The sequence below is a fragment of the Parus major genome, chromosome 4 (genome assembly GCF_001522545.3).
Source record: "Parus major isolate Abel chromosome 4, Parus_major1.1, whole genome shotgun sequence".
Taxonomy (NCBI): Eukaryota; Metazoa; Chordata; class Aves; order Passeriformes; family Paridae; genus Parus; species Parus major.
Window position 1 is genome coordinate 61,001,739 of NC_031771.1, and position 26,016 is coordinate 61,027,754.

Consider the following 26,016-nt stretch of genomic DNA (forward strand, 5'->3'; position numbering starts at 1 on the left):
CCTCTTGAAATTGCTTTCAGAGAAGAGCACCTGCTTTGGGGCACTTCACTTCCCCTGGATACTGATCAAATCCAATGGTAAAGCTCTTGTATCTCAACTTTGTATTTTCTTACATACATTACTTGGTAGCCATGGTTAATACACACATGCAACCAGGATTAAAGCATACAATGTATTACTGAGAAAATACCTAATTGCATGAAGGTAACAGGATGTTTGGGGGTGACTGGCTTCTAAGTCTGTCTCTAGGGGATACTATAATAGTAATAAAGTGAATAGAGGCCTAAGACAGACAGGAGAGGTTGCTGATTACATGGGAAAGCCCAAACAAAGCGTCTTCTGTTTCTGGGGCCTGAAATTCAGCCACACAAGAAAAAGGCAGGATACTGGCAAAGCACCACTGGGATGTACTTGTGCTGATGGCTCTTTGTTGTTTTTCTATAGCTTCACATCACATCTTAACAGGTATTTCCCCTCAAGATTCTCATGTATCTACAAATCAAGTGCTGTCAACAGAGCTGCCACTTCACCTGCCTTGGAGGTTACCATTCTTTCTGTCTCACAAAAGCAAAGATTAAAATGTTAATTTTTATCTCTGTCCAGGACTTTTATGATGCTATCTGGCAAGCAACAGGATTTGATTTTACAACTACGTAACTGCACAGTTCCTTTACCACTCTGTGTGAACATCTCTGATAGCAAAGGGACATGGCATGCATATACATATGTAGGATTGGGGCCCAACAGCTTAGGTCCTGCTGAGGTCAAGGCACAGACATCCAGACAAACACTGATTTGGAGAATTTACAGTATAGAGGATGGCTGTAGAAAGGGAAAGTGCACTGACCATTCCAAAGGAACCAACTCCTTTTTTAAATCTCTTAATCTGCTTTTCGTTATCTCTGTGGGGAGGCCTCTTGAGAAAAGCAGCTCTTTGACTCGAATAAAGGAGGGGCTGTGGGCTTGCATGCTGGAATGGGGAGGTCATTGTACGGCAGTGCAGAAGATGGGAGTGTTAGTCAGGTCAAGGAGAACAGGATGAAAAAGTGTGAGATCTGTGTTACAGGCTTGGTCTGGATTATGAAAGGTAGAAGGTTTAAAGCTGAAAGGTAAGTAAGAGAGACTGAATTCAAAGTTTGGAAAGACACATTCCGGTAGGGTTATTCAGGCTGACTGTAAGGGGAAAATATGAACCAGGACTGATAAGATCATCAACAAAACCAACAAGAAAGAGGTAATGACAGCAGAGGCCCAAGAGGGCTAAATTCTACACAGGAATTTTAAGCATCAGGCTTCATCAAATGAACATATCCATCTTTAATATTTTTCATTTGTTCTTTTAACATAAATGCTTAGCTCTGCTCAGCTCTAAGGCAGAGAAAGCAGGAATATGCCTGGGGGATAATGAGACAATGTTGCATTTTACCTGCACCAAGTCATGTGCAGCTGTGTGCATGTGCCGGCTGTAACCTGCTCCCCTCCAAACCAGTACTTACCATAAGCAGCCTCAGCCTTGCAAAATTGCTAAAGAAAGTTACATTGCTGCCATTAAAACGGCCCTTGGAAGTAGCACATTTTTCTCCTTTTTAGAATACAAAGGTAAAAATTCTCCTAAAATGGTGTGCCCGTCTTTTGCTCTTTCTTTAATGGACACAAACTGAAAGGCCTATCTGTTTTACAGGGACCTCCTGTCTTTCCAGCGCTCATATAACACTGCCTGACTTCACCAGGAATTTTGTGATATACAAGAAGCGGAGGAATGGGCCTACAAAATCTGGGATGAGGGAGAGGAGAGCCTCCCCAGTCACATGCATTTCTTGTCTTACGTCTTGATGGGTGCGTAAAAGCAGCGGTGGCAGATTTAGGGCTTTTCTTGACAGAAACACAACATTCGGTGTTTTCTTAAAGACCTTACTCTGAGAGGCAGATAATGACATAAGACTGTTGGCTTTCTGTGTTTCTAATTACAGACAGGAACTTGCAAACCATACAGCCTAAAAAATCTTGGAAGCAAAATGCAAAACTAAATGCATAGTTTTAAAGCCTGTCATTCATAGAATCAAACTGATTCATTTGGGGGCACAAGAGGTTACTTAAATACGGCAGTGATGATTTTTGCAGTAAAATATCAGTCTTTCTTATATCAGCTGAAGCTAACAAGTGAGTTTGTAACACTAGAGAATCCTTTTTTCCCTCCCTCTGTACTTCTAAAAATCTAAATCAATTTGCTTTTTACAGCTGCATTCACCCTTTTTTTGTTATGCACATAGCCTGAACATTGCCTGTCCTCCCTCTGCTTGATCCTGCCTTGGCCAGAACCTTGTGGCTTTCTCCTCATGTGCTCCTCCAGTGCCCCAGTCTCGCTTTGTGCAGTGGTTCCACAGCTTCTCCGCCTGTTTGTTTCACGTAAGCTCCATCTGCTGGGAAAAGGGAGAACCTCAGTGGTTTTCATTCTGAACTGCAAATGCTTTTCCCTCAATTTGGAAAGATTTTCAAAATTACCTGTTTCTGCTCCCCCAGCTGTGCTCCTGCCTGCCTGCATGCCAAATTTAACTAATGACAACCTAATATGTTATTTGTATGACATTTTGTGTTGCTAATTTGGGTCAAGCCTAAGCAATCTTTTAAATACCACTTTTTGACTTGAATTTGAGAAGATAATTATCCTTGGATGGGGAATGACTGTTTGCAGCACGTCATTGCCATCAAGGTACTCTGCATAGCATTTCAGGGTAGTGTTTGAAGAGGCACCCAGGGCAGCCTGTTTCTGTGCTAATGTGTAGCCAGTGCTGCTTGTTTTTGGCACATTTACAGACAGAAGTGAACATGTGACCTGGACATACATACAGCAAATCTGCAATCCAGCCACCACTTGAACTTTTACCTTTGGGTGTAACACTGACAAATCAACAGGCTTCAGTATCCCATTAATCTCTCCTAAAAATCCCTATTAATGAACAGAAGTAATTTTTTTAGAAACTACTAATAATCTGTTGGCTTTCTCCCTGGAGTAGAAACTTAATACAACTAGCTACACAGTAATGTCTTTTTTTCCCCCCTTTTCTTTACATTTACGCTGAACACTGGTGAATAAAGATGAGGTTAATCCCGTATTGTTAAACCTATTCAAGGAGACAACCTGGGGGTTGTCATGGAAACAGATTCTACAGCCTAAAAGCATAATTCTACTTTTAAGGACTGTCTATGGACCTGTACTGATATGTAGCTTATTGAGTCACACTGTGTACACAAACGCGATGTTGCAGCAGTGAAATGGCAAAGGTGCCTCCCAACTCATCAGATGCTAATTATGCCCCCACCTCCTCCCACTTACAGCCCCGAGCATCAAACACGGCACCTCCTCTCTCTCCACGCCCTGAATCCCATTTCCCCGGCCTTTCCTGCCTTTGCTGCCAGCTCGTTTGTCATCAGGGTGTACTGGGGAACCGAGGCCGTGCCTGTGTCTCTGGCAGGAGTGACACAGATTTGGTACCATCACACAGCCACTGTCACTACAGGGCACCTCAAGCTGGGAGTGGGAGAAGCTGCTATCAATCCTCAAAAACATCAGCAGGACCTCAGAGTGCTTCCTGGGCCATGTCTTCAAGGAAGGGATGACAAACTTTCAGTTCTCCTCCCTGTTCATATAAACATTTGCCCCCCAATTTCTATACAGATTTCTAAACTTCCTCAGAAAGAATCATAGATTCATCTCCTCCTTTGTCATGTCTGTGCAAGTAATGCACAGCCCTAGGCTTGTTCTGTGCTTTTATAGGTCTTATGCACCATAGCTCTTTCAGACAAGTGGAACGGTCATGCCTTTGTGATATCACTGGGCTCTGCTCATACAGCAATAAAATACATATTTCAGTATTTACACAGCCTATAACAACCATCAAAATTTCCTTTTACTTGGAGGTTGTTTTGAATTGGTGCAGAGAACTCCTACCTTGCTTTTGCTTTAATTTAATATCCAGGGGGAAAATTACATTTAACATAAAATAGTAATCTTAGTTTTGTTCAAGTATTATTTAAATAAAAATATTTTTTGCAATTATTCTCAGATCCTTATTATATCCATCTAGAAAGAAGGCTTTGTATTTCTTCCTTTTAGTCTCCCTCATCCTGTTCTTGCTGGAAAACAGATTTTTCAGCAAGATGGCTGACAGCTTTTCCAAACAACATGGTTGCTTTAAGAACCAGGTCTAAAATGGCTGTGTAGCAGTTGATTTATTTTTTATTTTTTTTAAACAAAACCCAAGTAACTATGAGGTATTATGCTTTATTCTGGGGATAAGTGTTTTCTCTGTGAGCTCATGGGCTGTTGATCTGGCTGGAGTAGAAGATGTTTTTCTTTAAAACAAAAACAGTCCTGTGGAAGGCCCATGTGTCACCTAAAGTCACCCGACCATTTCATGTGGGAGCAATTCGTACAAATACATGAAAATTTTTAATTCTTACTCTTAATCATTACGTCACAATGCTTGGTAAATGAACACAATCAATTAGTATTTATAAACTGCATCTATTTGGGAAATTTTGACAGAGTGTATTATCAATCCTTTTCATATACAGTAGCAAACCCTGTAACTTCCAGGTATAAACAAATCTGGAACAAAAGACTGTACAAAAACATAACGAATTCAGCTCTGAAAAGGCCCATGCATCTACATTGTCTGCCACCCTGAATACTAATGAATTTAATGAAACTATTGAAAGGCTGGTTACTTGTCTGCATAAATGTATTGAGACCTCTGTAATCATCTGTTTGCTGTCTAAAATCTCTTGTCAATAGTTTAATGACTTCAGAGCATATTATTCTTCTTGTATAGGCTTCATATAATGTTTCTACATAATTAAGCAGCTTTGTTAGAGAAACTGCCATTAGTTGCCCCATTTCATTTGGTTTTGTTATCAGCCAACCAGAAAGAAAAAAAGAATAACAAGAGAAAGATACAAATGAAGTCTAGTGAGAGATGTGTAGATTGGGAAGATGTTGTTTGGGTTTTTTTTTCAGGACTGCCATTAACATAAAGCACTATTGTCAAGTTGCACATTTTAAATAATTTTAACCATTTAAGTGCGGTTCATATTTAAATACTTGTAAAGCAAAAACAGCTGGTTAAAAATCTTGCACTGCATTTGGGAGCCTAATGTTTTAAAAGTAGCTCTAGTAAGTATATAAATAGTAATACCCATTAATTTGTTAATTATCACCAAATGTAAACACTAGCATTTCTGTAGCCATAGTGAGAAAAGTGTCGTGATTTTTCCTACTATTCAGACAATTGCATACTCGATCTTCACTAATACTTTTGAATTAAAAATATAAGTAATATAAATTTCACCAAAATTTTTTTGTACTTTGGAGAAAGCCTGAGCATTTTCTTTAAATATATAAAAGAAACCAATAAAATTACCAACTAATTTTCTGCATTTGCCTAGTCCTAAGTATGAACATATAAACTGCAAACTCACTTGCTTTTTATTGCTAGGAGATGCTGGTTTTTTTGTCACGTTTTAGGTCAGACCTCAACACTTGTGCTACCCCTTATGTATAATGTTAAGTATCGTGTATTTTCTTTGGGGTTGAGGCAGGTGTAGAGGTGACCAAGTGCCTGTTGTTGTGAGTTACCTGTGAGGCGGGAGAGGCCTGATCCCACAGCTCCCTTGTTCCCCTGGAGCCCTGGCCTTGGGGCAGCCATCTTGTTGGCAGGGCTGGCAGCCATCTTGTCCACAGACAGTCCCAGCAGCTTTCCCCCCATTTTTTTCTGGAACAAGGAAGGCATTAGTACCCAAAGCTCATGTACACAGCTTGTAAAATGTCACTGTTCTCGGATTAAATTATAATTTCTGTAGTTTGATTTGTGTTATTCACTCCATTTGCCAAGACAGTTAAAGTACCACGTAATACTGCATTAACTGAGTACTGAAATATTCAGTAAAGAGATCTATCACTGCTGGTCGCGATTCGACTAGCATGTGAAGAATAACATGCTACTTGTAGTCCAACTATTAACCAGCACTAGTGCGGCACATCTGTCAACTGATTCATGTGCTATTTCCTATCAAAACCCTAATAGCTGCACCAGAAAGACACTTTTTACTGTCACATCCCGAGATCCACAAGCAACACACGTCTGTGCAGCGGAACTGCTACTGCCAACCTTGGGCCGCAGGCATGCGGGAACACGGCCGCACACACCGCAGGATCACAGGGTCGTCAGGCCTGGAAGGGACCTCTGAGCATCATCCAATCCAACCTCTGCCAAAGAGGAAAGCACCGCGCCGTGCTGGAGCGCTGTACTTTGCGCTGGGGTGTGTGGGCACGGCGCTCTGGGCGTGAGGCACCGGCGCCCGCCCTTCACAGCGGGCACGGCCTGTGGCCTTTCCCGCATGGCAGGGACCGTGCGCTGCGAGCGAGGCACACTCGGGGAAAGAAGCCCCTACAACGAGACGGTCTCCGGTGCCCACCGCAGGTCCCGCCGCTACCCTCGGGCGGCTGTGGGGAAGAACGGCAGCCGCGCCCGCCCCTCGGTGACGCCATCCCCGCCGCCCGGCGCCACCGCTACGGCGCACCGGACTACGGCTCCCGGCGTGCCCGGCGCCGCGGGGCGGTGCCGGGCGAACGCGGCTCCCGGGCGTGTGGGGATCGCCGCGGCCCGGGCGGCGGGACAGGAACGGGGCCGGAGCCGCCCGCCCGCCCACCGAGCGCCGCCATGGCGTCCATGCTGCTGCAGAGCTGCGGGCGGCGCGCCTGCCGCCTGCCCCGAGCGCTGCGCCGCCCGCCACAGCCCGGTGAGGCTCCCCGCGGGCCGCCCGCCGGCTCCGGGCCGCCGGGCCTGGCCGAGAGGGCACAGGGAGGGAAAGCGGCCGGAGGCGTCTGGGGGCTCCGGGCGTGGGCGGAGAGGCCGCTGCGGGAGGGAAGGGCCGCGGCCGAGTCCCCGCCGCTCTGTCTCCCGGGGCTGGCGCTGCTCCCGGCCCGGTCCGGCCCACGCTCGGCGGCTGCCGCGGCCTCTTTGCCTGTGCTTCCGCGGCAGTGTGGTTGGAGGGGATGATTTACCCTAAGGGCAATGGGGCACGCGTGTCTTCTAAATGCCGGCTGGTTGGGGAAGGGAAGAACACGTGCTTTTTGTTAAAGTGCAGGAACGCGTTACTACGTTTCGGTCCTGCCTGCCTTGCTCTCAGCGTGGCTTGGGTGTGAAGTGGGCTTGTCACTATTCATGTGCTTCTTCTCTTTAAAAAAGCACAAGAGGATGTTTTCTTAGTCTATGTTAGGGACGAAACACGAATTTGCCTTTTTCCAAGTGCCTTTGAAAGCTTAGGAAAATAAAAAGTAAGCGTATCATGTTATACTGATTAATAATGAAGATAATTTGGCAGTTTAAATATCTCTGGTTGGTGAAGCTTAGTGGCATGAAACAGCTGATAACTTGTGACATACGCAAGGCCTGTGGCTGCTCTTTATATCCTGAGCTGGAATGGCAGGGGCTGAGCGAGGAGTTGCTTGTCACTGACACTGAGCCCCAGCTTGTCATGGGAGTGCTGTCACTGAGAGCAGGGCAGCTGCACACTCATATCCAGGCAGACCTGATGAGCAGTAGTGATGCTTGTCCATTGCAAAGAACAGCTGTCCTCTTGGTTACCAATAGTCACTCCAGTGTGGTATCTTCCTCTAACTGATGGGTTTTGTGAGCTACTGTTGTAAAGTCATTTATTTAAGTTAAACATGGATAGTGTCCTGAACAAAAACCTGGGGTATCCTAACCACCCAGTTCATTTAACACTGGGAAAAAGCATATACATCCATGTACCTTCAAATTAGATGGGAACTTTGATTATTCTTGTGGCATATCATAAAAAGTAGTGCTAATGATTGCTGCAATTTGGGTTGTTATAAATCCTAGACAACCTAAGCTGAAATGCTGTGGTAGAATCAAATAATTAGTGTGCTGTGGTATACTGCGGTTACGATACAACCACTACTTTTATTTGGGGTGTTAATCTAGTATTAATGCATTCTTGTATGGTGTATTTTTTTTTCTGTAGTGTTTTGCTTTACTTAGCTCATCTTCTTTGCTTTACGTGTAAGTAGTCTAAGATTAAGTTAAAGCTAAGTGCTTCTAAGAATCCTAAATGTTATTCCTGTGAAGATCAGACTGTTAAGTACTGCAAGCTTACACTTCTCGAGGGACTTACTTCATGATAGCATTTTATTTTTAAAAATTCTAAACATAGTAACAGTATGGCTATTCTACGTTAAAAACTTTGGGTTTGATGCTTCATTAAAAAAGTATTAAGTTTTCCATGACTACTTGTCCATGAGAAACATGTTAACATAAAGTTTCTCTGACACTACTGCCCTCCTTTCTTACTAAGCCAGTGCAGGTTTCTTAAATGAACAGTGCTATGGTTAAGCAACATCCACCTTGTTCAGACACTTTTGAATGTCTGTATTATCCCAGAAGCAAGGATTATGGACTTTGCCCTTTTTGAAGGAAGTGTATCTTTTATTTTAGGGCTCCTCTTAGGTACTCCTTACTCCTTAGGTACACAGTTACAAGAGACACTGCAAAACCTAAAGAGCTCTTGTCAGAACTGGCGAAGTTGGAATTAACGTTTTCTTTGGGCCTGTTCACACTCTGAACATGCTGTAAAACAAGAAGCTTAGTCAGCATGTTTTCTTATGGTAACCTTGGAATTTTGTTCTTTGACCTGTTCCTTAACATTTAATGAGCCTGGTTGGAAAGAAGGTAAGTGGTGTGAGTGTTGTGCTGCTATGGAGTTTTAACTGAGAAACTCCAAACCAGTTTTGAGCTCCAGATCATCCCTTTAAGTTCTAGGGGCACCTGTCCATAGCAGGCAATGTCTTCTCCTAGTAGGACTCTGGCTTTAGGCACATAAGGCTTTGTGGGCTTCCTGGCACTCAGGCGAGACAGATTACTGTGCTGTGACTTATCCCTGCAGACACTGAGTACTTCTCTGCTTTGCTCAGCTGCTCCTTGAGGGTCAGGGATGTCCTTCTGGGTTGGCCTCTTGGGTTAAGTAATTTAGCTATTCTTCTTTGTGTAAACATTGGAGAGTATCAGAATACCTTCACAGATTCTCAGGGCTTGCTTTTTGAGGCAGAAAGCGACAGTTTTTCCCTCACTCTACTTGCAGTGGCAGTGTTTTAGAGTTTGATACAACTTGACATGGGGAAATCCATTGACTTGATAGTGCCACAGTTTTTGCTGTAATTACTTCAGAGCCCACTTAGCATGGGACATCCCTTGATTATCTAGGTTTTCTTCAGGTAAGTTAACTTACCTTCTATACCTTCTGATTGTCCCACCTGATTTTGTCAGCATCTTTTTTTCCCTAATAATTAGCATATTTTATTGGGGAAGGCTTTTGGTCATCAGCATTGGGTGCTCTGTTTTCTTAGATACAGGTGTCTAGTTTAAGTTCTGTCACAGGCTGCATCTGGGCTTTGATAGTGGGAAAGGGTACCACAGACCTCTTGAATGACCTTTGTATCCTGCTGTCTCTTAGGCTTGACCAGAAATGCTAGGTTTCAGATGGGAGAAACAAACCACAGTATGCCTACTCTATCCAGCCTTCCAATTTTATTTTGGTTACCATGAATTCTGAAAAGATTGGCCAAAAAGAGTCAACATGTTTGAAGTCTTGCTTGTGTGATTTTTTTTATTATTTGTCCAGAAGTCTTTTTGCTCTTGGTAGTAGCTACCTATTGAGTTACTGTAGCAAAGTGTTGATACAAGATTTATTTTTTTAAAGTTGCTGTAGGAAGATGAATTCCATTCTACTGGAATCAGAGATGACTCAGTGGTTGTAGATTGTGTGCAGGTACTACCACTAGGTAGCATTTTATGTTGTTTATGCTTCTTCCACGGTTGGAAGACTTTCAAATATGGCCCTTTATTGAAGCACGTGACTTAGATGATTTATGATTTGATGATCTCAATTTACTTCCAGAATGGATGCTGCTTGTCTGTGTACCTGGATAGAGGGTGCTTGTATATAAGTGTCATCCCTTCTTTTGGACTTTATTAGCTACTATTAGGACTGATTCTGAGGTAGTGTTTCAAAGGTTTTCTGGAAAGGTAACTTTTCATATGCTCTGGGTCAGGCTCTCACCCCTCCCTTCAAGACAATTTGTATCCTTGTCTGAGAATCATGGGGTAGAGCTATTTTTAGAAAGTGCTAATCAGAATGGACAGCAATGTATTGAAATGGTGTTGTGGTTCCACCTCTCTAGTGAAGTGTCTTTAGTTTTGTGCTTGTGTTTTATTTGTTTTGCTTAAAACAAAACAAAAAGCTGGTTTAATCATAAACACTTGGCAAGGGCTCCATTTGGATCATCTGATACTATGTTGTCATAGAGCTGTTAAAAATTTACATTTGCTTTCAGTGAAGTTCCTCTGCAATACAGTTTCTTGCCTGAAGGACTTGGAAACCTGTCTTCAGACAATTGAACAAGAGCAAACCAACCTCAGACATCCACCAAGTTTGACTCTGCGTGTTAAGCAACATCATTTTTATGCTTTCAGCAGTAGCCATTTCTAGTTAAAGATCAGTCTTCTCACTGGTGTATTTGTGTGCAGTTTGCTACATGGATAAATGTCCTCCTGAATTTCAAAATTGATGCTAATTATTGGTATTTTTCTAGGTAACTTGGGAGATCGGGCATGTCTTAGCTGTACATCCCTGAGGCTGGCAAAAAAAATGTGAGTAAATATGAACATTTTTCTGAACTATCAGTTAGTATACTGTCATGGAATATAGGTTTAAATCTAGACTAAATGTTAGCTTCAGCCTGTGTTAATGAGAGATTAAAGGAAGTCTGAGTGTTGCTTGCTTCACCTTGTTGGTTGTGTATGGGAGAAAGAAAGTGAAATCTTCCCCTTTTTGTTTCACTTCTGATGTGAAAGCAGTAGAATATTAATCTCTGTCTTGGGTGATTCCAGGTGTCTTAACAGGATCTGATAAATTTCTTGCATACTTTCTTCATGGAGTTCCATAGAGTAAACATTCAGTCACAGCTTGTTGAAAATCACAGTTGACAGATAAGAGTGTAAAGCATCTGAGTGGGATCTCTGTTAAACCAAGGAAAAGAGTTTATTATATGTTGCAGCCTTGGGTGATGGTGTCCTCTTCTGAAAACAAATCCAGCTGTTGTGTGCCCTTATGGAACTGAAGGAGTTGAATGTTGGCAGAATCCCTTCTCTGTTCCTGACTTGGCTCCCAAGGCATACTTGTAGATAAGAATTTCCTAATGCCTTTCCTTGGAATGTTAAAATACGGGTTCATTCTGTAGTTGATTAATAAACTAACTGCTCAGGATACAGGGACTATTCTTTGATTTCCTGAGTTTTCATTTTAACATAAGGATGTGTCTCTAGACACAACCCTCTAATACAAAACAAACCAGTTGTTTTTTAGACATGTTAGTTCTATATCACTTACTGTAGAATTAATTAGGATTAATTTTTTTTTAATATATAAAGCACTTTCAAATACCTATTTTGAGTATGTTAGTATATAAGACCTCTCTCGGGAAGCTGGAAAATTATGGTTTTAAACCTGTTAAAGTAAAAATTATTGTTTTAAACCTGGAGTACCTCTCCTGTGAAGACAGACTGAGAAAGCTGGGGTTCTTCAGCGTGGAGAAGTCTCCAGAGAAGTCTTACAGACTACCTAAAGGGTACAAGGGAGCTGGAGAGGGACTTTTATCAATGGAACAGAGTGACAAGGTGAGGTGGGATAGCTTTAAAATGAAAGAAAGTAGGTTTAGATTAAATATGAGGAAGACATTCTTTGTTCTGGTGAAGCCACTGGAGCAGGTTGCCCAGAGAATTTGTGGATGCTCCATGCCTGGAAGTGTTCAAGGCCAGGCTAGAGGAGGCTCTGAGTAATCTGGTATAGAGGAAGGTATTCCTGCCTGTGACAGGGGGGTTGGAACTGTGTGGTCTTTAGGTCCCTTCCAACCCAAACCATTCTATGATTCTGTGATGAAATGAGCAGCAGAATACTGGGACACAAAACCTTATTCTATTGGGAAGGTTTGGAGTGGTTTTATTTTTTTTTTTGGTTGGTTTGGTTTTTGTTTTGTTTTTTTCTAATGAAAGCTGCTATTAAGGTAATGTTGCCACTTAAAATAAAACAAACTAATGCCCGCACCCCACATGACCCAGATCTGAATGCAGGGGACTCTAGTCATAAGTACCGAGGACAAGTGGGATAGAGATTGTGTGTCTGACATTCTTCTGGTGGAAGTGTTTTCAGAGAGGCACATTTCATGCAAAATTTTTATTCCCTGCAGGCTCAGAACCAGTTCTGCTGTCAGAGCTTTCTTCCTCTCTGCATGCAGGAGAGTGTCAATGTATGTAGGTGGAACTTGGCTTGTAGGCCTGGAGCTCTGCTTTTGGGAAATGCCTTAGAGTCAGGGTGGATTGATTTATGCAAGTGTTTTAATCTGGTTTTGAAGTTCATTTTCTTGATGTAATTAAATTGCCATTCTTATTAGTTAGTATCTGCAAACGTGTAGTTTTCTAGATAGCCAAGAGATTGTTTTGTGTAACTGTATATGCTCCAGCAGTTGTCTGACCACTGAATGGTCAGATGCTAATATTTCAGTTTAAGCTAGAAAATAGTGTGTCTTTAAAAGTTAATAATTTAGTCTTTTTTTTTTTTTTTGTACAAAGCTCTATTTGAGGGTAGGCAGAACCATTAAAGAAAATTAAAACTCTTTTATGCATGTAATAATTTAAAAATGTTTCTGTCTGAAAATTGAGTGAGACTAACACTTTTAAGTGTATGATAAACCTTTTTTCCCTTAAAATGTTACTAAGACCTATAAAGCCACTTGCACCTATTTTCTGTTCATTGACTGAAGACAAAAACACATTCTGATTTTGTTTTGGTCATAAAAGGGCTCCATGAAGAATACACCCCCAGTCATTTCTGTCCTGTTGATGTCTTAATGCTGGTATTTCAGCTTGAGGGACACTAATGGAATGCATTTATATGAAATATTTTATCTATAATTTTTTTTTTGTCCCATCTTTTATTAAAAACATGTACAATTCTACTTGCATGTAACAAGTGGTTCTTCTGTGTATATAGGGAGTGTTAGTGGTGGTTGAGCAGTGCTTCCCTGCTAACTTCAGTCTGTATCTAATTAAAGAAAAGATCAAAGTTCTCAACAAGGTGCAAGAGCCAGTTGAGAGAGAGTTGCTTCTCTCTCTCCCAGCTCAGTACCATGACAGAAGTTTTTACAAAAGGTTCTGCTGAATAAGGAAAACTGGATGCACGGAGATGGTAAGAGAGAGATAGTAAGAGTGGAACTCTAATGAAATTGGATTCCTCTGGTACCAATTCTCTGACTCAGCACCTATCCCAAGTATTCAACTTCTATTTGTTTTCTCTCAAGTGTTTTGCACAAACAGGAGAATATGAGAGACTTTATGTTACTTATGAATTTACATATTAGTTTTCAAATGTAGCTTTCTAAATGGAAAGCACATGTGGTGGCTGCTCTTTATTTAAATTGGAGTAAAATAAACTACCTTTTCAAAGTCATACAATGGAAAATTCCCTGCAGGTTAATTTATTTTTTTTTTGTCATGAAGTAAAGCCAAGTGTTCTTTTCATGTATAGACATTTGTTTTAAGAGTCAAAAATTATTTTTTCCCTTAAATATGCACTAGATATTTCTCAAATTTCGTGTTTTATAAATACATAAATATATATATATCTGTGCAAATATACATATAGAAGTAGCTGATGATCTGTTGCTAATTCTTGAATGCTTTTTTCTTTTGAAGGACTGTACACTTTAAATATTGCACTAGTGTCCCTCCTGTTTACGCCTACTCCAAAAAAGCTCACTATTTTTGTTGGACTAAAGGATCTCAGCAAATACACTTCACTCTTACGAGCTCTTCTGGCTCATGGACGCCACTAGCAACCGTGGGTGTTTTAGGTCCCCAGTATCTTCCAGTTAGATGGTGGCATTCTTCACGTCCCCTTCAAGATGACTCCATAGTTGAAAAGTCACTGAAGTCCTTAAAGGACAAAAACAAGAAGCTGGAAGAAGGAGGTCCTGTATATAGTCCAACAGAAGTGGAAGTTGTAAAAAAATCTATTGGGCAGAGGATTGTGGATGAACTGAAGCACTATTACCATGGTTTTCGATTGCTGTGGATTGACACAAAAATAGCTGCGAGGATGCTCTGGAGAATCCTGCATGGAAACACTTTGTCTCGTCGGGAACGGAGACAGGTACTGAGTAAAGACCCATTTCCTTTGGGTGTCTTTGGTGATTGCTCTGTTTCGTTAGAACCGAGTTCGTTCTTTCTGTTGTCTTTGTTCCTAGAATTAAAATTCCTCGGTGTGTTTCCTTCCTCCTCACTATGTGGACACTAAAATGTTTGGGTATTACCCCAAAACTTTTTTGCTGTGTTCCCCATTATTGGAGACAAATTTATTTTCTTGTTGGAACAGCAGAGGATTCTTCTTTTTTGTAACGTGGGCAGGAATTGTGGTTTGTTCTCAAGCTCCCAGCCATGTGCCATATACGGCTATTTTCTCTGCTTTTTTACTCTAGCTGGAAAAAAATAGTGGGAAAACACTGCTAGTATCTGTGCCAGTTCTGTTCTTGTTTGTTGCTTCATGGGATTCTTTTGAACAGGATAAAAGCTACAGGCTGAAATGCATGATTGATAATGTACTATCTCTGTTATAAAATATATATATATCTAAAATAATTTCAGCCCAGATATATTTCCTTTATTTATGGCATGTTGCTTACATTTATGAAACTGTAAAAGTGCAACTGATAATTTTAAAGAAAAGGGAGATGAAATCTGGACTGCAAAATGTGAGTGCATTCAAATTTTGATAATATATATGTATTTAAGTAGTAATTTCAGGTTTTGGATGAAATAAGCATATTTAATTAGAATAGAAAGTTATATGAATATTTAAAAACATTAGATGCGAGTTCATATATGAAAAGACTTCAAAATATTAAGCTGGTATAGTTAATTTCTTTCTCTGTAAAGATTGCATTGATATTCAACTTCATTGGCAAAGTATCAAACATGCTGATTTGACAGTTCTCATTTTACTGTTTTTAAGGACAAGCTGTTTAAGCAGTTTATAGAGATTAAAAATTCAAGTCTGTCTTCCTGCCTTTATAAAAAAAGCATTTCAGCTGTTGCTGGAAAGATGTTCTAGAAGAAAAGCTGGAGAGCAGAAGGTGTGTGTGCTTTGGGGCAGGCGTGCACAGTGCTGCCTGTGGGCACAGCGTGGCTCTCTGCAGTTTGTACACCTGCACACACAGTGTGCTGGGTTCACATCCCTGCCCTCAAAACTTCTGGGAAATGATCAAAAATACGAGTATCTGCTCATTGTTTTTATCATTTCCTGATAAAAGTTTGTCACATTTGAACAATTTGATGTGTAGTTAAAACCCATCACATCTTAAATGCAGTGTGCCAAAGTTCTTCCTAAATTCGCAAGGTTAGACAAGTAGCAAGAATTGTTACGAGCACGTGTAGCAGTTTCTGTCCGTGGGTGGGTGTGGTTTCCTCTCCGATTGCGCTGCTTATGGTCCCAGCATCCTCACGCTCCTTTAGTTTTGCGTCTTCCTTGGCTGGTACTAGAGAATGCTTGGCAGCTGATCCAGCTGAGACGTTGCTCAGCAATAAATAAAACAGTCTGTGCTGACGTGAGAGGGGATTATGTAGTACCAGAAGGAGTAACTGAGGATACGGGAAGGTGAGGGCTGCAGGACTTCTTGAAGTAGCAGTTCTGGCTTGTGCTGGCTTATTGAGAGCTTGGAAAGCCAAGCGAGACAAATTAATTCATGGTTTAAAACAGAATCGGAAATTCTCTGAGGGAAGATTGGAACCATTGATTTTCCTCCCTCTTTCATGTTTACTGAGCCATACTTCTGAGAAATTATATAAACAGCAATAATATTCCATCAATAGATGGATTTATTCATTTGATTACCCTTTGATTTTGTTATCTAGTGATAATAGAGCTGTCTTCTTAATGTTTACATAGTGATCTGGCATTTGGCCTTCCTGGATTTGTTTTTTTGTGCAAATGTTCACTTTCGATATTAATTCTCTTTTTAAATGAAATGAACATTTATTTGTCTGCAGATATAAATTAGTGTTTACACTGGTGTAGCCTGTCTCTTATCTAATGATGTACATATATGTTTATATGCATGCAAGTCCAGTGTAGGAAATGTGGAGAAAATAGTTTTAATAACTATAGTAATGTTAGTTTCTCAATCTAGGATTTGTGTGTTCTGTATTTGGAGGAAGAGGATGTCCTGTCTCTGGATTTGAGGGCATGGTAGGCTCAGAACCCGAGGTCACTGAAAACCTAACCAGCCTGCAGATGAACAAAACCCTTTTAGGGCTTTTTTAAACCATTTTTCAAGTTTGTTTCAACACTGCTCATTTTTTTGTGTTCAACCTTAAATTGTAGTATACTGACTGATTTAAAGTAGTCTTAACATTTTGGTGCTGAATTACCTCCTGAACTTCAAAAAATATAAAATAAAAATTGTATATACTGCTTTAAAAGTATTAAGCTGCACATGAGCTGACAGTCCTAGAGAAATCTTATCTTCATGCAGACTGACAAATGAGTTATTTCTGCCTGCCCTTTCCTTCCTCTTTGGAGGCAATAATGGAAAGATATCCAAGTAATCTAACCACATGAACAAGCAATTGCAGCATGGCTAATGCAAAGGGACCTATTGCTTATTTAAACTAAAAATCAATTCCAATATTCTGCTTGTACAATTGCTGGCAGGGTTTGGATTCAGCACGGTCACATACCTACACTTAGGAGAGAAGAAGTAAAGGAAGTAAGGAAGAAGTAAAACATGATACTGACTTTTCAAAAACTAACTGCTCTAGTGCTGGCTCCTGCAGCAGGGTGGTTCAGGATATGGCAGTGAGGTGGCAAACACAATGGAGTTTGTGGCAAGTCCTCCAGCTTTACAAACTCTTCCCTGCAGAGGAGGGAAGAGTGGAATACACGAGCTGTGGCAGCACATACAGAGTAGTCACAAGGTTCTCGTGCTGTACTGCCAAATACTGTGTGTGTAATCGTACACCATTGTATTAGGTTCCTGCATAAAAGCTGTTTTCCTTGAGTTAGCCGAGGGTGCAGTTCCATGATTTGTGAAAGCCGATCCAGGACAGAGCTGCTGTGAAAAGCTTGGTGCTTAAATCAAGTTTTTCCGCCCCACCCCCGCTTGGTTTGTACTGACACTTTTTCCCTTGTCCTTGTGTGTATTTATGTATTTATTATCCAGTTTTAGCTGGAACAGTGGTGTGACTGCCAGTGCACCTTCATGGCTTTTTATACCTTGTCTCAGGTTAGCATTAGGTTGGCTTAATCTGGTGGTAAAATTGCTTCCTTGGATATGGATTTTGTAGAAATACTTGCACGCACTGTCTGAGAGTAGAGACTGGGGAAAAATAGGAACTCTGTACTCTATAGAAATTTTGAGGTGGGTTGTTTTTGTTTTGTTTTTTTTTTAGGGAAAATATACCTTTCTGAGTACTTTCTGAGTTTTAAAATTTTCTTCCAAACTTTCTTACTTTTTTTTTTTTTTTTTAAACTCCATGGTAGTCTTTTGCCTTCTGTTGTTGGAATGAATGGAAAAATCCTTGAGCCTGTGAACAATGGACCAAAGCATCCCTTCTGGGAAACTGAATTTTTTTATATACAAACAAAAATGCCAAACTTTGAATCTGTAGAGCGTGTGCATTTCACATACAGTAGTGCTTAAGATTTTGGCTGGTTTTATGGTAAAAAAATTATGATTGAAGTTTTACAGGTTTTTGTATTCTAGCAAATCAGTCCTCAAGACATAGGATCTGTGCCGGCTGTTGTTGCTGTTCCCCTTGATTGCCATGGACTGTGGGGAGGGGCTCGAGTGGGGAGCATGGTTTACTTTTTAATAGCATTTATGTTGCCAGTTTTTGCCACTCACAGCTGTGTTTATCAAATTTTGATGTGGAATGACAGTGCTGTGGCAGTAGAGTACCAGCGTGTACCTCTGACTTAGGAACTGGTGGGATTCCCAACAACCAGTTTTTTTCCTTTGTAAAACAAGGTAAAGTCAAGCAAGATCTTCACTCCCCAATATAAACCGAGTTATTAAGCTTTCAACAATTACTGAAATATTTGATAATAGACTGTACAGCCTATTGTATATATTTGTGAGTGTACAGAAATCACAAGGACAGTATGTATTTATTTCATGCAATTCAAGATTCAGTAACGAACACTGCCTGCTTTAGAGGATTACTGCTCTGGAAAAGCAGTGGTTTTAAAAAAAAATACCTACCAAGCTGGGCTCATTACCCTGGATTTAAATGTACATTACAATTGTTATAAGGCAGAGGGGGAGGGATCTTTCATTTTATTCTTGATTACTTAGTCCATAGTAGCTCATGCATGTAAGAAGTGGTGGAGCACAAATAAAGATGCATAAAAGAAGTTAAGCAGCTTTAATGACAACAAATGACCACCTCCTGTTTTCAGGTGCTTTTAAGAGGTTTAAATGAGATACTTGTTCAATAATCCTATTGAGACACAGTGAGGCTTTTGAAATACTTTCTATAGTGTTGAAAACTGGTGAAACTCCAGCACTCTCTAGTATATAGCAACTTTAAAAAAACCATGAAAAACTGACTTTGTTACATCCTTTTATTGTGTTAATTTTAAAATTTCTTAATATCAAATATATATGTATGTGTGTGAGCCTAAGTGATAATTAGATGATCAAATCAAGTATTTTTAAAATATGTATTTAAATTTTAGCTTATCAGTATATATTTTTCTCTTCCAGTTTCTTCGAATATGTGCTGATCTTTTCCGCCTGGTCCCTTTCTTGGTTTTTCTTGTTGTCCCATTTATGGAATTTTTACTTCCAGTAGCTCTCAAGTTGTTCCCTAATATGCTTCCCTCTACATTTGAGACAAAGTCTAAAAAGGTAAGCAGGTCTGAATTTATAATCCAGTGATATTTTTTAAAAAATTAGAAATTTCTTGGTAAAGAAATTAGAAAAAGTCTAAAAACGTTGGATTTTTTTTTTCAGAATTGGGGTAATGCTTTTAATCTTCCTTATCTTAGTTTGAAGATGTTGCTTTTTAACATATAATTAAGAACTAGTGCTATCCTGGTTTTTATGTGCAGGCACCAAGCTATCAGGGTTGAAAGCCTCTCTTGTCTTTTCTGCTATCCTCATTTCCATTTTCTATGACTCCTATAAAGAAGAAATAAAGCTATTTTGTTTTTCTGGTTGTATTAAAATAGACATTGTAATAATTGTAGTCTTAAACCTTGATACAAAGTTTTCCATATGTATACTTAATATTTTAAATAGCTTTTTACTTTTTTTTTTTTTGTTTAAGCTTTATTTCTTCTAGTTAGGTTTTCTCAGAATTGTTAGAGCTTTGTAAAAACCCACCAAAAGAGCCCCTCAAGTTTTCACTTCCAGAGCACATAGTGAGCTCTTCATCTTGTTCAGTGTGATTTGGGGATCTTTGGGAAGACTGAATGCCCCCTTGGAATGTGTGTATTATAGCAGAAATCCAGAATTACTGCACATAACTTGTCTGGGGGCAGAAGTGGTATTTAGTCCATGTGTTTCTGGCAGGAACTTTTAAAAACAAGTATTTTTTTAACAGGAGGAAAGATTGAAGAAAGAATTGAGAGTAAAGCTTGAATTGGCTAAATTCCTTCAAGACACCATTGAGGAGATGGCCTTAAAAAATAAAGCAGCCAAGGGAAATGTTACAAAAGATTTTTCAACGTTCTTTCAAAAGGTAAAAAATTTGGAAAATGTTTTTCCTCTTCCTACAAAAAAAATAAGTGTTTATTTTTTGTCTGTAGTAATCATCACATAGTTTTATTTTGTTGGACTTGAAGAAACAGGATGTAGTATTTTTTTTAGGATAAATTTATTTTTTGTCAGTGTGATGCAGTTTTCCTATTATTAACTTTGGTGTTCTAGCTGGTGTTTCTACTCTGTAATTCTAAAAGCACTATATTTCTGTTCATTTGCTTCTTGTTCACTTGTTAATAAGTTAACTCTAACATGAAACATGGTGTGTTCGGTGGTTACTCATGTAGGTTTTGACCTCTTTTTTTTAACATGGGGTATGAAAACTAAGAGAGGACTTCTTTCCTAATTAACTGATTGAAACTTAGTGGGGGAAAAGTAAATTTTTTGGTCAAATTTAATTCTGCTTGTAAAAACAGTTTTTAAGTGCACAGTTGCTATATTGACTAGAATGTAGTATAACCTGAGATTTAGCTAGAATGTAGTTGCTGTGCTTGGTGCAAAATTTTTCTAAGTTTGGTTGGTGACAACCAAAGGTTGTTTGCTGACAGAGAGACTTAGGTGTCAGACATCTGCCTCTTACATTAATGGCCTTTAGGTTTCACAGCATTTCCTTTCACCAAACTGTAGATGAGAGTAAAGTACTCCCTGGAGAGATGAAAAATGCCTTAAGTCTTCTCAGGACAGTATTTATGTCTGATTTCTCTTAATTGTGGGGCTGTTGAATAAGAGGTGGAGCCGACAGCATCACCAGATGCTTTGAAAGAAAGGCAGTGGTCCCCTCCTTTGGAGAGAATGTGTATTTGTACAGAAAAAGGCACATAAGCCCAGGGGTTTCAAATATGATCTTTATAACCCCTGTCAGATAGCTTAAGGTTTTTCTGCATGTCAGAGCTAAGATTAAAATGTGGGATGCTAAGATGACGTTGATAGTGCCACATAGATCACCTCACATAATCATAGTAGCAAATTTTGCCAGTCAGTAACTTCTTGCAAAGTCTGTACTTTGAAGCCTCTATGAAGTCATCTGTTTCTGTTCATTTGAATGTGCAGAACATTCTAAGTGGTTAGTTACAGCAGTTAGTGGCTGAGGCACTGCCCTGCAGGCTCTGGGAACTTGCCACTGCCATGCTTCATGTTCGGAACATTTCATTTTCTTCTGAAAGAGCTGCTACTGAGAATTTACATTTGGCCGTTAATTTCCATGGAAATAAATGATGTTTCACTCTACATTTGCTGGAGGAAGTTCCAAGTTCCTCTGATGACTAAAAAAGAAGTTTCAAGCCTGCATGTCATATGTGTGGGTGTGCTTTTTACAGCTATATATTTCTCATTTGTGCCATACAGACAAACTTCATTGATCTCATTTCACTGCACCGGATAATAAATGTCAGAGCAAGAAGCAGCTTGAATGTTTCCCACCTTTTTGCTATTCTTTTACAGCAGCTTCTGTAAAGATTCTGTACAGAAGCTGATTTGATGCTGCCAGAACCATTGATTACAGGCTTAACATGTCTGCTGCGTAATTCCAGAATTTGTCTCTTGCTTTGTAGCTGGTCATGTACTAGAAAGCTTCAGTTTGGACTTTCATTAAACACACGCTTGACTCTGTCAAAATTCATATTTAAACAAGGGAGAAAGTACTTCCTGTGTTTTTGAGGTGCCTTTTTGGCTCCTGTGGTGAAGGCACTGGCAAAGTGGAACAAGGCGTTTGACCTTTCTTTCTTCAAGATGGTTTCTCCGCTACAAAAGTATCCTGGAGGTTAATGGGCTCAGGGCCATCGTGTCTCCTGATTTTTACCTTTTCCTGTACTCAGTTCACTAAAATATTTGAGTTTGCAGGTAAAACAGGTAGGCATGCTAAATCAGGCAGTACAAGTAATGTTAGGATTTAAAACTGTACTTGATGTCACCTAGTTTTATGTTTTCTTTACAGGATTTTAAAAAAAGTAGAGGTATTAAAAAAAATGTGATTTTTTAATATCTATGATTAGACCAAAGTTGTTAAGGGACTGGGAGTACTTAATTGTAAGTTCTGGAGATTTTTGATGCAGTGATGTCATTAGTAAGCTTTTGGTGCCATACTTAAAATAGAAAAATCAACATCTATACAGGTGATAATACTTTACTGTGACCTGATGAGACTAGGGAATTTTTCTCCTACTTCTTTAAACTGTTATTTCTGTTTCCAGTAATTGGATTTAATGACTGGGAATTCATTGGCAGCACATCACTGAAAAACTTAACTTTGCATTTGTACAAGCAGTTACATAGAACCTGCCATCACAAGGATGCAGAGTCCTTTCCCAAACAGTGCTTTATACATTGGAATTACTTCAAGTACAAAAACATTTGCACGGAGGTGCTGCAGAACATTTAGAAATTGAAAGCAAAAGAGTATTGTAATAGATGTGGTCATGGAGAGAAGTAGGTAGTTAAGTGTCCTAATCTGCATTTCATGGGGACACAAATGTTGCAAATTTTTCCCATTGGGTGAACTTCTTACTTTATCTTCCTATCTTTATCTTACGTGTTTCTGTGTTCAGTAATTACAGTCCCAGAACAAATAACTGCCAGCGTGACTCCTGTAGCAACTATTTACGAGCACAAAGGTGTATATATGTATTTCTTGAAGTATCTCATGGCAGTGCAATTCAGCTAGACCTGATTACTCCTTAGTGCATCTAATTTTTGTTTTGTTACTTTGATCTTAAGTTGTTGGAAATTGTCAGCACCATCAATTCTCTTGCCTAAGTAAGTTGTTTGTTTTTTTAAAAACTTCTTTCATTTTTCCTTATGTGCTGTTTCTTATCCCAACATTGTTGCAAAGTGCTTGACAAACAAGGAGAGTGCTTTTATTCAAAATAATGCCCAACCATAACATTTGCTTTGAAAAGCTTTGTGTCTGTTTGTTTTGTTTTTTTTTCTACAGATCAGGGAAACTGGTGAAAGACCCAGTAATGAGGAGATCTTAAGGTTCTCTAAACTATTTGAAGATGAGTTGACGCTGGACAATCTGACCAGGCCTCAGCTGGTGGCACTTTGTAAATTGTTGGAACTTCAGTCAATTGGGACAAATAACTTTCTCCGCTTCCAGCTGACAATGAGGTTGAGGAGCATAAAAGCAGATGACAAAGTAAGTCATTCTGAATAGGCACTGGTTAATAATTTTGACAGATAACAGAAATGTGTGTGTGGATATATGTGCATTTGTTTTTCTAGGTATTTTCCATTTTTGTATTAATTGTCTTGTTTTTGAGAACTTTGAACAAAAAGGCTTGAAGAGCTTAAAATCTGAAGTGTCCTTATTTGTTAAGAAAAAACTGACCTTTTTTTAATCTACCATTAATTGAAATTAAAATAATTACATCACAAAGAAAAACATTTCTATGAAATTGTAATTTGCAAGGGAGATGATAGAAATATCAGCTTGGAGGTTGGCTGGCTGTGGGAGCAGCTGAGGCTGTTTTGTGTTACTGCAGCAGCCTCTAGTGGCTGTTGTAACACGTGGCTGTGCAGTGCTGGTGGTGCCTCTTTTGAGCTCTAACACGGTGAAATTTCCTTTCCGTTGTGCAGATGATTGCTGAAGAGGGAGTTGATACCCTGACTGTTAAAGAGCTCCAGGCAGCTTGTCGTGCCCGAGGGATGAGAGCTCTTGGTGTGACAGAGGAGCGTCTCAAGGAACAGCTTAAACAGGTATGGTTTTGCAAGACTGAATACACAGACCTAATTCCAGTTGTTAGCTCTGATGCTCTGATTTTTGTCCTGATTCCAAGAAATCATTTTGATTCTGTTCTCACTAAAGGCTTTGTTAGAACAGTTTTTCTTCTTAATAAGTTTTTGTCACATGTACTTTGTAAGTATGTACTAGCTATGAGTTGCTGCCTTTTGACCATGATGTTTTGATGATGCAGATAGATACTTAAATTTGACATATCTGAAATACGTTAGCAATTTTGAAAATTTGTCTTGTTAGTTATTATCTTGCTCTAAGGAAGTTTTCACCAAGTAGGTCAGTTCTCTCTTGGTGTTGCCTGGTTTAGAGGAAGGTCTGTTGGAACATGTCTAGAGGAGGCCACAATTGATTAGAGGGGCCTGGAGCATCTTTATTATGAAGATGGGCTGAGACAGTTGGGGTTGTTCAGCCTGGAAAAGAGAAGGCTCCAGGGACACCTTATAGCACCTTCAGTACCTAAAGAGGGCTTACAGGAAAGCTGGAGAGGGACTTTTCACAAGAATATGTAGTGATAGGACATGGGGAAATGGCCTTAAGGTGAAGGAAGGGTTTAGGTATAGATTAGATATTAGGAAGAAATTATTTTCTGTGAGGGTGGTGGGACTGGCACAGGTTCCCCAGAGGTGGGGACTCCCCACCCCTGGAGGTGTGGAAGGGCAGGCTGAATGGAGCTCTGAATAACAGTTTAGTGTAAGGTATCCCTGCCTGTGGCAGGGGGTTGGAACTAGATGGATGATCTTTAACCCAACCCAAATAGTTCTGTGATTTTAAGATGCATGTGAAACAAACCACTTGTTCAAATATCCATTCCATACTTCTTGAAATACTTCTTCAAACAAAATACATCTTCCTATATTTCATTGCAATGGCTGTAATTCTTAGCTGGTTATAGTCTGTAGTTCCTGTCCTAAGATATTGACTGGTAAGTAGTGGTAAAAAAATTGTATTTACTTTTGCTTGATTTTATCTGTAAAAAAGAATAAAATATCCTGAAATTGAAGACCTGTTTTTTTGTATTGCACTTACAGTGGTTAGATCTGCACCTGAACCAGGAAATTCCTACTTCGTTGCTTATTTTATCCAGAGCCATGTATCTTCCAGATACCCTTTCTCCAGCTGATCAGCTCAAAACAACCCTTCAGACACTACCAGACAGTGCTGTAAGTATTGATGGACATAGTGGGTAATTAACTTTCAGTGTTAATTATTCAACTTTCATGACTGAAAATCCATCCAGACAAGTAGATGTTCTTCTCAATTCCTCACTATTCCTTGAAGAACTAAATCATAGATAGGTTTATTTGAGTGACCTTCAAACACAGAAGTTGTGTTGTACATGGAGAGGTATGAGGATAAAGCAAATACAGGGCAGTATTGGATTACATGACAGCAGACAGTAATAGCATAAGAAGATTTAGAATACACCTTTCACTTACAAAAAAACAATGAATGCTTTGGGCCATATAAAGACATTAATACTTGAAAATACGTGATGTTATGTAGGGAGAGAAATTTACAGAGTAGATTGTTGGTAGTCTTGAGAGGAAGAGAATGAAGAACATGTATGATTTCAGGGTGAAAAGTTCATGTTTCCACCAAAACCCCTGAAAACTTTCCCAAGAGAGTCATCCTTTTCTGAGAAATGCAAAAATGGGGTAACATTTGGGGGCTTTGACTTTATTCACTAGCAATCTAGTGAGTATCTCAATCCGGATATCTAAAATTATGCAGCCATATCTCTATGTATATATACACACTTCTATTAGACTACTTTTGTTATTTTTAGGCCAAAGAGGCTCAAGTGAAAGTGGCAGAAGTTGAAGGTGAAAAAATAGATAACAAAGTACGGCTGGAAGCAACACTTCAGGAAGAGGAAGCCATCAGAAAAGAAAATGAGGAAAAGAAAATGTCTGAAGCTGCAGAGAAAGCCAAAGAAACCCTTGAAGTTGCAGCCATGGTAAGTTCTGCTGAGAACTATTGAGAAGTAAATGTCAAGTGATGTGAAAACAAGTGTGTTACAAGTTATTGCCTCTGCTCTGTTATTGTCTCCAAGAAACTGGACTTTAGATCCACGTATGGAAGATGTAGGAGAATATTTAAACTTACTGCAACACAAGAGTTTAATATAAAATGTTTAGTCTCAGTCTTACTTATCTTTGATTTCTCTTCCTTCTTAATTAATGTGGTAAGAGAAGATTTCTTTTTCTGTAGTGAAGGTAGTGGTTTTGTTTAATTTTATTTTTTTTTATTTTCTGCACCCCATATTTTAAATGTTCTTACCTTTGGCTCATTATATTTGTCATTAACTTGATAATGTTGTGGTATAATATTTGACTATAAGAGCTGCTAGCCTGCTTTTTTAGTGAATTATGCCTCAGGAGCTCACAGA

At 39.6% G+C, this 26,016-nt stretch overlaps 2 protein-coding genes across 5 annotated transcripts in view; one reads left to right on the forward strand and one right to left on the reverse strand.

Annotated features, from left to right (window-relative positions):
* NSD2 (nuclear receptor binding SET domain protein 2) overlaps nt 1–6,510 on the reverse strand; it is a 98,985-nt gene extending 92,475 nt beyond the window's left edge. Inside the window, exons 1-3 of one of the 3 annotated variants that reach the window (XM_033513745.1) lie at nt 6,168–6,510; nt 5,636–5,771; nt 2,320–2,417 (exon numbers count right to left, since the gene is read on the reverse strand). The gene's annotated coding sequence lies outside the window, so the exon portion shown is untranslated. Of the gene's footprint in view, nt 1–2,319; nt 2,421–5,635; nt 5,772–6,167 lie in introns of all 3 variants that reach the window. The other 2 variants (XM_033513744.1, XM_015623895.3) reach the window with 2 other exon arrangements.
* A 149-nt stretch (nt 6,511–6,659) lies between these two features.
* Nucleotides 6,660–26,016, forward strand: part of LETM1 (leucine zipper and EF-hand containing transmembrane protein 1) — a 28,683-nt gene continuing 9,326 nt past the window's right edge. Inside the window, exons 1-9 of one of the 2 annotated variants that reach the window (XM_015623906.3) lie at nt 6,660–6,798; nt 10,673–10,730; nt 13,830–14,286; nt 18,896–19,039; nt 19,737–19,874; nt 22,824–23,027; nt 23,468–23,587; nt 24,656–24,787; nt 25,414–25,584. In XM_015623906.3, coding sequence (XP_015479392.1) covers nt 6,720–6,798; nt 10,673–10,730; nt 13,830–14,286; nt 18,896–19,039; nt 19,737–19,874; nt 22,824–23,027; nt 23,468–23,587; nt 24,656–24,787; nt 25,414–25,584 — 1,503 coding nt within the window. In that variant the 5' untranslated portion in view covers nt 6,660–6,719. Of the gene's footprint in view, nt 6,799–8,496; nt 8,754–10,672; nt 10,731–13,829; nt 14,287–18,895; nt 19,040–19,736; nt 19,875–22,823; nt 23,028–23,467; nt 23,588–24,655; nt 24,788–25,413; nt 25,585–26,016 lie in introns of those variants that run through there. The other variant, XM_033513746.1, reaches the window with a different exon arrangement.